The sequence below is a fragment of the Triticum dicoccoides genome, chromosome 7A, assembly GCF_002162155.2.
Source record: "Triticum dicoccoides isolate Atlit2015 ecotype Zavitan chromosome 7A, WEW_v2.0, whole genome shotgun sequence".
NCBI lineage: Eukaryota > Viridiplantae > Streptophyta > Magnoliopsida > Poales > Poaceae > Triticum > Triticum dicoccoides.
The window spans coordinates 704,141,409-704,154,408 of record NC_041392.1 but is presented as its reverse complement, the minus strand read 5'-3'; the positions used below and the strand labels follow the sequence as shown (position 1 = coordinate 704,154,408).

The 13,000-nt window shown below is 46.1% G+C and overlaps 1 protein-coding gene across 1 annotated transcript in view; it reads right to left on the bottom strand.

The window, feature by feature from the left end:
* Positions 1–2,266, bottom strand: part of LOC119331790 — a 7,569-nt gene extending 5,303 nt beyond the window's left edge. The window contains exons 1-2 of the mRNA XM_037604963.1: positions 2,045–2,266; positions 1,730–1,921 (exon numbers count right to left, since the gene is read on the bottom strand). Of these exons, the coding sequence (XP_037460860.1) occupies positions 1,730–1,921; positions 2,045–2,161 (309 nt within the window). The 5' untranslated portion in view covers positions 2,162–2,266. The remainder of the gene's footprint in view (positions 1–1,729; positions 1,922–2,044) is intronic.
* Between the last annotated feature and the right edge of the window lie 10,734 nt (positions 2,267–13,000).

The window sequence follows — 13,000 nt, the reverse complement described above, 5'->3', positions numbered from 1 at the left end:
ACCAAAGACTATTCTGACAGGTGAGGCAACTAGAGTTTTTCACAAACCATGTTTATGAAAAGAATGTTCAAGTTCCTTTAGAACTGGTTGCAGATCAGAACAGAGCCATGGAGGTGGCAATCAAGAAAGTTTATCTGGGGACTGTGCACAGGTGGTGCAAATGGCATGTGCTGAAGAAAGCCAAGGAGACATTACGGCAACTGTATACGAAGAAGTCTGATTTCCAGGCCGAATTCCATAAGGTTGTCAACCACATATTAACTGAAGATGAGTTTGAGGTGGCGTGGAACATGCTATTAGATAAGTACAATTTCAGGAAGCACACATAAATACCTCATGTGAATGTGGTCAGTTCGAGCACACTGGGATGTTGTGCAGCCACGTTTAAGGGTAGCTAACTTCATTCAACAGTTTAGGTCCAGCATCAATGCTTTCCATGGCCTAACAGCTCCAGAAAAGCAAAGAGGGGTCGGGAGACCGACAAGTAGCAGAGAGAAGGCACCGTACGAGGGTCTGAATAAGCAGATCAGATTCTACAGCATATGTAGGCGCGATGGGCACAAATGGACTACTTCCCATAAAAGAAGGGATGCACCGAAGAAACCACGGAAGCTTGGAAAGTGCAAGAATTGCGGTATGGAAGGGCACTGCCGGACAACTTGCAATTTTTGTAGAATGAAGTCTGAAATACTGTTTCTGTTCTATTGTTATACGAGGATTTTCTAGTGTGTTTGTGTGAGCATTGCTCTGCGCTTGTTCCTCACTTTCAAGAGTCATGATAAGTACTCTAACTTTTAGACCTAAACTATGTTTCCTGATCATTTGCAGAATGATGCTTGCTTAATTGTAAACTGGGTGTACTTGCTTCACCCAGTTGGGTGCTTCAGTCTTTTATCTGAATCTTATTTCTGCTGGACTGATTCTGCTAGGGGCCGTCAGGTTTATCTGAACCTTACTTCTGGTGGCTTCATTCAGCTAGGGCTGGGACTGACAGGTTCTACTAGAACACTATATGTTTACTGTGGTCTAGATGACACCATTGGGACTGCAACTAGTGCTTGGAGTACAACACATGTGCGAGCAGTGAGTAGCGAAGGAGTGGATGAGGTAAATCGGCATCTGTTGTGTGTTTAGTTGTGTCCTGTGGATTGAACACTCGACGTACACATGATCAGGCTTCCGTGTAAATACGCCACATGATCAGGCTTCCGTGTAGATAATGTGTCAGGCTTGCTGACAAAAACGATGAATGCATTACCAGGGAGAGGTGATCCAACTAGCTGACCTCGTCTACTCGCCGTTTGCTAAACCTGTGGAGTGCACGGCTCAGGTGGGCTCAGAAACAAAGCCGATCCGTCGAGGTACAACCTGTTCCGCCTCTCCAACACAACACGCCGTCGCAATCAATGCGAACCATCAGCTGGCTAAATAAAATGAAATACGGCAGCAAAATACACTGGTGCATCTCAGGATCATCTGAGCTCGGGCTCAGAAACTGATTTGCGCTATTTCCCCAGTAAACATGAGGAATTGGTGCATCTCACAGGTATTATTGAGCAAGTTTTAGTTTTTTTTGTGCCTGGGATAACAGTTAGCAACTAAATCAACACAACCTTGAGCACTTTGGTCTGTAGGCTGAAGCAGAGCGGTAAATTGGTAGGAATACCACACGCAGAGCAGTCACATCAAAGTACGAGACATGGATAAGCACATGAGCGAGCTCGCTCACCTGAGCTTCATCATCATCATCATCACCACCACCACCGTCATCCCCATCCGTATCCCCATCCTCCTGCTGCGGCTGCTGCACGGCCTGCAGCTGCAGCTTGTCCTGCTCCTCCTGCATCTCGAAGAGCGCGTCCTGCACGACGGAGTAGCAGCTGTCCTCCAGGAACGGCCACCCATCCCTCCCGTACACATCCTGAGCACAGGGACGAGGCCGAATCAGCCACGACCGTACAACCATAGCGTCCGCCGGCTCCCGGATCGGCCGACGAAACCGCGGGAGGAGAGAGGGGGAAAAGGAGAGGAGAGGGGGACCAACCCTGAGCAGCCGGTTGACGACGCTGCGGACGTCGGCCTTGCGGTAGCCCATGATGGCGAAGTGGTCGATCGCGGCGTCCATCCGCTGCGTCCCGCCCCTCGGCCGCCGCCGGGACATCGCCGGAGGGGGTGGGCGCAGGCCGCGTCGCTCGGCTCGTGCGGGGGGAGGGGGGGACGGCGGCGAGCTAGGGCTCGATTGGGGAGCGGAGCGGAGCGGGGGGTGAGTGCTGTGGAGTCGTGCGGTGGACTGATGGTGGCTCGGTCTGGTTTGGTGCGTGACCCGGCCCGAACTGGTGGATATCTGATGATACGGCTCATCAGATGATACGGTGATCCCGTACCATCTCGGGCGTTAGATCTGGACTGCAGGGACAGGATTGATCAACCTCTTCCCCGCTGGAAAATATGCACAGGGCAATCATTAGGGGGTTGCACATAGACTGAAGTAGCAGATGTCATCATATTATTGTTTTTCATTTCGGTTAGTTAACCCAAAGATTTCTTTGTTATTTTGCTTCACTAGTGACATGTAAGACACTCAGATTTGTATCACACATGCAGGTTATTTGTCACCGCAACCATGTTTACAGATTCCTCGCATTTGATGTTGTATGATTTTTTGGAAGGCTTCTTTTAGGTTGTTGTAACTCTTGATTTTATCATGTAGGTGTACAAGGAGAATATGGAATGACCAAGAGATCGTAAATCTATTCTTTTTGGTTGTGTAAATTAGTGAACTAAATAGTACTCTGTTCTGTTTGGTTATGTAATTTAGTGAACAAAATAGTACTCTTGTAAATATATATGTATATATGTTAAGGCCATGTTAATTCCAAGACAAAGATAGCAGCATATGGTTCACCTTTATTTGTTGAAAGAGTAAAATGCATCACAAGTCCTAAAACTATCATAGGTGTGTCAGTTTAGTCCTATAACTTTCAAACTGCACTTTTGGGTCCTAAAACTATCGAAAGTATGTCAGTTTAGTCCTATAACTTCGAAACTGCACTTTTGGATCCTAAAACTATTGGAGGTGTGTCATTTTTAGTCCCATAACTTCAAAATTGCAGTTTTGGGTCTCAAAACTATGTATGTTTGTTCATCTGAGGTCCTAATCTTGCATGGCCACCATCCATGGTGCATTTTTTCAAATGAGCCATTTGTATGTGTTTATATCCCCCAAAGTGGTACATACGCTTCCACGTTGCAGTGTGTACTGCAACCTGCATGCCCACCACCTCCATGGCCATGAGCTGCACGGTAGCCTCCCTGAGAGGTTTGGCATGACCGTCGGGGAGACCCCGAGCTAGTCGGCATGAAGGACGACATCCCTCTCCCTCGGCGAGGCCGCCGGGGAGATCCCGAGCCAATTGGGATGGAGTACGCCATCCCACCTCTCTCTCTCTCTCTCTCTCTCTCTCTCTCTCTCTGTGTGTGTGTGTGTGTGTTTGATGATATCGTCGTTGCCCCGACACCCTTGCCATAGAGTTGGCCGTGCAGGCTGTTGTTTGGGCACGAGCATGTGTTGGAAATATGCCCTAGAGGCAATAATAAATTGGTTATTATTATATTTCCTTGTTCATGATAATCATTTATTATCCATGCTAGAATTGTATTGATAGGAAACTCAGATACATGTGTGGATACATAGACAACACCATGTCCCTAGTAAGCCTCTAGTTGACTAGCTCGTTGATCAATAGATGGTTATGGTTTCCTGACCATGGACATTGGATGTCATTGATAACTGGATCACATCATTAGGAGAATGATGTGATGGACAAGACCCAATCCTAAGCCTAGCACAAGATCATGTAGTTCGTATGCTAAAGCTTTTCTAATGTCAAGTATCATTTCCTTAGACCATGAGATTGTGCAACTCCCGGATACCGTAGGAGTGCTTTGGGTGTGCCAAACGTCATAACGTAACTGGGTGGCTATAAAGGTACATTACAGGTATCTCCGAAAGTGTCTGTTGGGTTGGCACGAATCGAGACTGGGATTTGTCACTCCGTGTAAACGGAGAGGTATCTCTGGGCCCACTCGTTAGGACATCATCATAATGTGCACAATGTGATCAAGGAGTTGATCACGGGATGATGTGTTACGGAACGAGTAAAGAGATTTGCCGGTAACGAGATTGAACAAGGTATCGGGATACCGACGATCGAATCTCGGGCAAGTATCGTACCGCTAGACAAAGGGAATTGTATACGGGATTGATTAAGTCCATGACATCATGGTTCATCCGATGAGATCATCATGGAGCATGTGGGAGCCAACATGGGTATCCAGATCCCGCTGTTGGTTATTGACCAGAGAGTTATCTCGGTCATGTCTGAATGTTTCCCGAACCCGTAGGGTCTACACACTTAAGGTTCGATGACGCTAGGGTTATAGGGAATAGATATACGTGGTTACTGAATATTGTTCGGAGTCCCGGATGAGATCCCGGACGTCACGAGGAGTTCCGGAATGGTCCGGAGGTAAAGATTTATATATGGGAAGTCCTGTTTTGGTCGCCGGAAAAGTTTCGGGGTTTATCGGTAACGTATCGGGACCACCGGGAGGGTCCCGGGGGTCCACCAAGTGGGGCCACAAGCCCCGGAGGGCTACATGGGCCAAGTGTGGGAGGGGACCAGCCCCAGGTGGGCTAGTGCGCCCCCCACAAGGGCCCAAGGCGCCTCCAAGAGGGAAGGGGGGCAAACCCTAGGGCAGAGGGGCCCTAAGGCCCATCCCAGGTGCGCCTCCCCCTCTCCCCCTTGTGGCCGCCACCCAGATGGGATCTGGGGGCTGCCGCCACCCCTAGGGAGGGAACCCTAGGTGGGGGCGCAGCCCCTCCCCTCCCCCTATATATACTTGAGGTTTGGGCTGCCCAACACACATGAGTTCTTGACCTCTCCCTGGCGCAGCCCTACCTCTCTTTCTCCTCATATCTCGCGGTGCTTGGCGAAGCCCTGCTGGAGTACCACGCTCCTCCACCACCACCACGTCGTCGTGCTGCTGCTGGATGGAGTCTTCCTCAACCTCTCCCTCTCTCCTTGCTGGATCAAGGCATGGGAGACGTCACCGGGCTGTACGTGTGTTGAACACGGAGGTGCCGTCCGTTCGGCACTAGGATCTCCGGTGATTTGGATCATGACGAGTACGACTCCATCAACCCCGTTCTCTTGAACGCTTCCGCGTAGCGATCTACAAGGGTATGTAGATGCACTCTCCTTCCCCTCGTTGCTGGTCTCTCCATAGATAGATCTTGGTGACACGTAGGAAAATTTTGAATTTCTGCTACGTTCCCCAACAGTGGCATCATGAGCTAGGTCTATGCGTAGTTTCTATGCACGAGTAGAACACAAAGTAGTTGTGGGCGTTGATTTTGTTCAATATGCTTACCGTTACTAGTCCAATCTTGATTCGATGGCATTGTGGGATGAAGCGGCCCGGACCAACCTTACACGTACGCTTACGTGAGACCGGTTCCACCGACTAACATGCACTAGTTGCATAAGGTGGCTGGCGGGTGTTTGTCTCTCCCACTTTAGTCGGATCGGATTCGATGAAAAGGGTTCTTATGAAGGGTAAATAGCAATTGGCATATCACGTTGTGGTTTTTGCGTAGGTAAGAAACGTTCTTGCTAGAAACCCATAGCAGCCACGTAAAACATGCAAACAACAATTAGAGGACGTCTAACTTGTTTTTGCAGGGTATGCTATGTGATGTGATATGGCCAAAAAGGATGTGATGAATGATATATGTGATGTATGAGATTGATCATGTTCTTGTAATAGGAATCATGACTTGCATGTCGATGAGTATGACAATCGGCAGGAGCCATAGGAGTTGTCTTTATTTATTTATGACCTGCGTGTCAACATAAATGTCATGTAATTACTTTACTTTATTGCTAAAGCGTTAGCCATAGTAGTAGAAGTAATAGATGACGTGACAACTTCAAGAAGACACGATGATGGAGATCATGGTGTCATGCCGGTGACAAGATGATCATGGAGCCCCAAGATGGAGATCAAAGGAGCTATATGATATTGGCCATATCATGTCACTACTATTTGATTGCATGTGATGTTTATCATGTTTTTGCATCTTGTTTACTTAGAATGACGGTAGTAAATAAGATGATCCCTCATAATAATTTCAAGAAAGTGTTCCCCCTAACTGTGCACCGTTACGATAGTTCGTTGTTTCGAAGCACCACGTGATGATCGGGTGTGATAGATTCCAATGTTCACATACAATGGGTGTAAGACAGATTTACACATGCAAACACTTAGGTTGACTTGACGAGCCTAGCATGTACAGACATGGCCTCGAAACACAGAAGACCGAAAGGTCGAACATGAGTCGTATAGAAGATACGATCAACATGAAGATGTTCACCGATGTTGACTAGTCCGTCTCACGTGATGATCGGACACGGCCTAGTTGACTCGGATCATGTAATCACTTAGATGACTAGAGGAATGTCTATCTGAGTGGGACTTCATAAGATGAACTTAATTATCCTGAACATAGTCAAAAGGTCTTCACAAATTATGTCGTAGCTCGCGCTTCAGTTCTACTGTTTAGATATGTTCCTAGAGAAAATTTAGTTAAAAGTTGATAGTAGAAATTATGCGGACTAGGTCCGTAAACTGAGGATGTCCTCATTGCTTCATAGAAGGCTTATGTCCTTAATGCACCGCTCAGTGTGCTGAACCTCGAACGTCGTCTGTGGATGTTGCGAACATCTGACATACATGTTTTGATAACTACGTGATAGTTCAGTTAAACGGTTTAGAGTTGAGGCACCGGAGATGTTTTAAAACATCGCGAAACATATGAGATGTTTTGAGGGCTGAAATTGGGATTTCAGGCTCGTGCCCACGTTAAGAGGTATAAGACCTCCGACGATTTTCTTAGCCTGCAAACTAAGGGAGAAAAGCTCAATTGTTGAGCTTGTGCTCAGATTGTTTGAGTACAACAATCATTTGAATCGAATGGGAGTTGATCTTCTAGATGAGATAGTGATGTTTCTCCGAAGTCATTACCACCAAGCTGCTAGAGCTTCGTGATGAACTATAATATATCAGGGACATATATGATGATCCTTGAGATATTCGCGATGTTTGACACCACAAAAGTAGAAATCAAGAAGGAGCATCAATTGTTGATGGTTGGTGAAACCACTAGTTTCAAGAAGGGCAAGGGCAAAAAGGGATACTTCATGAAACGGCAAATCAGCTGCTGCTCTAGTGAAGAAACTCAAGGTTGAACCCAAACCCGAGACTAAGTGCTTCTGTAATAAGGGGAACAGCCACTGGAGCAGAATTACCCTAGATACTTGGTAGATGAGAAGGCTGGCAAGGTCAATAGAAGTATATTGGATATACATTATGTTAATGTGTACTTTACTAGTACTCCTAGTAGCACCATGGTATTAGATACCGGTTCGGTTGCTAAATGTTAGAAAACTCGAAATAAAAGGCTGCGGAGTAAACGGAGACTAGCTAAAGGTGAGCTGGCAATATGTGTTGGAAGTTTTTCCAAGCTTGATGTGATCAAGCATTGCACGCTCCCTCTACCATCGAGATTGGTGTTTGCGTTGAGCATAGACATGATTCGATTATGTCTATCGCAATACGATTATTCATTTAAGGAGAATAATGGTTACTCTGTTTATTTGAATAATACCTTCAATGGTCTTGCACCTAAAATGAATGGTTTATTGAATCTCGATCGTAGTGATACACATGTTCATGCCAAAAGATATAAGATAGTAATGATAGTACCACCTACTTGTGGCACTGCCATGTAAGTCATATCGGTATAAAACGCATGAAGAAGCTCCATGTTGATGGATCTTTGGGCTCACTCGTTTTTAAAAAGGTTTGAGACATGCGAACCATGCCTATTGGTGTATATGCATGAAGAAACTCCATGCAAATGGACCGTCTGGACTCACTTGATTTTGAATCACTTGAGACATGCAAATCATACCACATGGGCAAGATGACTGAAAGCCTCGTTTTCAGTAAAATGGAACTAGAAAGCAACCTGTTGGAAGTAATACATTTTGATGTGTGCAGTCCAATGAGTGCTGAGGCGTGTAGTGGATATCGTTATGTTCTTACTTCACAGATGATTTGAGTAGATGTTGAGTACATTTACTTGATGAATCATGAGTCTGAATTATTGAAAGGTTCAAGTAATTTCAGGGTGAAGTTGAAAGATGTCGTGACAAGAGGATAAAAGATCTATGATATGATCATAGAGATGAATATCTGAATTACGAGTTTGGCACAGAATTAAGACATTGTGGAAATTGTTTCACAACTAATACAGCCTGAAACACCATAGTGTGATGGTGTGTCCGAACATCATAACTGCACCCTATTGGATATGATGCATACCATGATGTCTCTTATCGAATTACCACGATAGTTTATGGGTTAGGCATTAGAGACAACCACATTCACTTTAAATAGGGCACCACGTAATTCCGATGAGATGACACCGTATGAACTATGGTTTAGGGAAACCTAAGCTATCATTTCTTAAAAGTTTGGGGCTGCAACGCTTATGTGAAAAAGTTTCAGGCAGATAAGCTCGAACTCAAAGCGGATAAATGCATCTTCATAGGCACCCAAAACAGTTGGGTATACCTCCTGTCTCAGATCCGAAAGCAATAAGGGATTGTTTCTAGAATCGGTTCCTTTCTCGAGGAAAAGTTTCTCTCGAAAGAATTGAGTGGGAGGATGGTGGAGACTTGATGAGGTTATTGAACCGTCTCTTCAACTAGTGTGTGGCAGGGCACAGGGAGTTGTTCCTGTGGCACCTACACCAATTGAAATGGAAGCTTATGATAGTGATCATGAAACTTCAGATCAAGTCACTACCAAACCTTGTGGGATGACAAGGATGCGTACTACTTCAGAGTGGTACGTAATCCTGTCTTGGAAGTCAATGTTGCTAGACAACAATGAACCTACGAGCTATGGAGAAGCGATGGTGGGCCTAGATTCCAAAATGGCTCGAGGCCATATAATCCGAGAGAGGATCCATGTATGAAAACAAAGTGCAGACTTTGGAAGAGCTACTTGATGGTCGTAAGGCTGTTAGGTACATATGGGTTTTAAAAGAAAGACAGACAATGATGATAAGTGTCACCATTGAGAAAGCTCGACTTGTCGTTAAGATGTTTCCCGACAAGTTCAAGGAGTTGACTACGATGAGACTTTCTCACACATAACGATGCTAAAAGTCTGTTGGAATTATATTAGCGATTACTGCATTATTTATGAAATCTTGCAGATAGGATGTCAAAACATTGTTTCCTCGACAATTTTCTTAAGGAAAGGTTGTATGAGATACAACCAGAATGTTTTTGTCAATCCTGGAAAAATGCTAACAAGTATGCAAAGCTCCAGCAATCCTTCTAAGGACTGGAGTAAGCATCTCGGAGTTGGAATATATGCTTTGATGATGATCAAAGATTTTGGGTGTATACAAAGTTTATGAGAAACTTGTATTTCCAAAGAAGTGAGTGGGAGCACTATAGAATTTCTGATGAAGATATGTTGTTGACATATTGTTGATCAGAAATGACGTAGAATTTCTGGAAAGCATATAGGGTTATTTGGAAAGTGTTTTTCAATGGAAAGCCTGGATTAAGCTACTTGAACATTGAGCATCAAGATCTATAAGGATAGATCAAAACGCTTAATGGTACTTTCAAATGAGCACATACCTTGACATGATTTTGAAGGAGTTCAAAATGGATCGGCAAAGAAGGAGTTCTTGGCTGTGTTATAAGTTGTGAACATTGAGTAAGACTCTAAACCTGACCGCGGCAGAATAGAGAGAAAGGACGAAGGTCGTCCCCTATGCTTTAGACATAGGCTTTACAGTATGCTATGCTGTGTACAATACCTGAAGTGTGCCTTGCCATGAGTCAGTCAAGGGGTACAAGAGTGATCCAAGAATGGATTACAGGACAGCAGTTAAAGTTATCCTTAGTAACTAGTGGACTAAGGAATTTTCTCGATCATGGAGGTGGTAAAAGAGTTCGTTGTAAAGGGTTACGCCGATGCAAACTTTGACACTAATCCAGATTATTCTGAGTAGTAAACTGGATTCTTATAGTAGAACAGTTATTTGGAATAGCTCCAAATAGAACGTGGTAGCTACATCTAGGAGATGACATAGAGATTTGTAAAGCACACACGGATCTGAAAGGTTCAGACCCGTTGACTATAACCTCTCTCACAAGCATAACATGATCAAACCCAGATGTGACGCCCCCGATTCAATCGTACACTAATCATACACGCAAATGTGTACGATCAAGATCAGGGACTCACGGGAAGATATCACAACACAACTCTACAAATAAAATAAGTCATACAAGCATCATACTACAAGCCAGGGGCCTCGAGGGCTCGAATACAAGTGCTCGATCATAGACGAGTCAGCGGAAGCAACAATATCTGAGTACAGACATAAGTTAAACAAGTTTGCCTTAAGAAGGCTAGCACCAACTGGGATACAGATCAAAAGAGGCGCAGGCCTCCTGCCTGGGATCCTCCTAACTACTCCTGGTCGTCGTCAGCGGGCTGCACGTAGTAGTTGGCACCTCCGGTGTAGTAGGAATCATCGTCGACGGTGGCGTCTGGCTCCAGGGCTCCAACATCTGGTTGCGACAACCAGGAAGATAGGAAAGGGGGAAAAGGGGGGAAAGCAACCGTGAGTACTCATCCAAAGTACTCGCAAGCAAGGAGCTACACTACATATGCATGGGTATATGTGTAAAAGGGCCATATCGATGGACTGAACTGCAGAATGCCAGAATAAGAGGGGGATAGCTAATCTTGTCGAAGACTACGCTTCTGGCAGCCTCCGTCTTGCAGAATGTAGAAGAGAGTAGATTGAAGTCCTCCAAGTAGCATCTCCAAGTAGCATCTCCAAGTAGCATCTCCAGTAGCATCGCAGTAGCATAATCCTACCCGGCGATCCTCCCCTCATCGCCCTGTGGAAAAGGGATCACCGGGTTGTCTGTGGAACTTGGAAGGGTGTGTTTTATTAAGTATCCGGTTCTAGTTGTCATAAGGTCAAGGTACAACTCCAAGTCGTCCTGTTACCGAAGATCACGGCTATTCGAATAGATTAACTTCCCTGCAGGGGTGCACCACATAACCCAACACGCTCGATCCCATTTGGCCGGACACACTTTCCTGGGTCATGCCCGGCCTCGGAAGATCAACACGTCGCAGCCCCACCTAGGCACAACAGAGAGGTCAGCACGCCGGTCTAAATCCTATGCGCGCAGGGGTCTGGGCCCATCGCCCATTGCACACCTGCACGTTGCGTACGCGGCCGGTGAGCAGACCTAGCAACCCCCATTACAAAGGAAGTTGCGTTAACGCAGTCCAACCCGGCGCGCGCCACTCAGTCGCTGACGTCAAGAAGGCTTCGACTGATACCACGACGCCGGGATACCCATAACTACTCCCGCGTAGATGGTTAGTGCGTATAGGCTCGTAGCCGACTCAGATCAAATACCAAGATCTCGTTAAGCGTGTTAAGTATCCGCGAACGCCGAACAGGGCCAGGCCCACCTGTCTCCTAGGTGGTCTCAACCTGCCCTGCCGCTCCGCCACAAAATAAAGTCGGGGGCCGTCGGGAACCCAGGCCCACCTCTACCGGGATGGAGCCACCTGTCCTTTCAGCCCCCAACTCCGAACAGTATCACAGGTAATGTAACAGTATAAAGTATATAGTATATGCCCGTGATCACCTCCCGAAGTGATCACAGCCCAGTAGTATAGCATGGCAGACGGACAAGAGTGTAGGGTCACTGATGGAACACTAGCATCCTATACTAAGCATTTAGGATTGCGGGTAAGGTATCAATGACTGTAGCAGCAATGACAGGCTATGCATCAGAATAGGATTAACGGAAAGCAGTAACATGCTACACTACTCTAATGCAAGCAGTATAGAGAAGAGTAGGCGATATCTGGTGATCAAAGGGGGGGGCTTGCCTGGTTGCTCTGGCAAGAGAGAGGGGTCGTCAACTCCGTAGTCGAACTGGTCAGCAGCAGCGTCGGTCTCGTAGTCTACCGGAGAGAAGAGGGGGAAGAAATAATGAATACAGAGCAAACAAAGCACCACAAAATATATCAAGGCAATATGCGGTGTTCGGTGTGCCCTAACGCGGTAGTAGGTGATACCGGTGAAGGGGGGAGAACCCCCGGGAAAGTATTCCCGGTGTTTCGTGTTTCGGGCAGAGGAGCCGGAGGGGGAAAGTTGCGAGTTCGATAAGTTAGGGGGGCGTGGTGGACGAACAGGCTGCGTATCCGGATTCGTCTCGTCGTTCTCAGCAACTTTCATGTTGAAAATATTTTAATCCGAGTTACGGATTAAAAGATATGATTTTCTAAAGATTTTATTAATTTCTGGTATTTAATTAATTATTTAAATTAATTCGAAAATAAATTAATGACATCAGCATGATGTCATGCTGACGTCAGCAGTCAACAAACTGTTGACTGAGTCAATCTGACGTGTGGGGCCTAGCTGCCATTGACTGTTAACTAACCTAACAGATTAATTAACTAAACTTAGTGATTAGGTTAATCTACTAGGATTAATTAAGTTAATTAATTCTTTAATTAATTAGCTAATTAATATTTTAATTATTTACTTATCTATTTTTAAAAAAAATCTTTTTTTTTCGTTCTGGGCGTGGGCCCCGTTTGTCATAGGCCCATAGGGCTTAGTGGATTCGGGCGCCGGTGAAACGGGGCAGAGCCCCGGGTGGGCGGGCGCCGGGCGCCCGACTGGGCGCTGCGGGTGCCGGCGGTCACAGAGCCGGCCAACGAGGGTGTCATGGCCGCGGCGAGGTCAGTGGCCGGAGTGGCCACGGGCGGCAGCGGCCGCCGCAGCAGTGGACGGCTGCGGGCG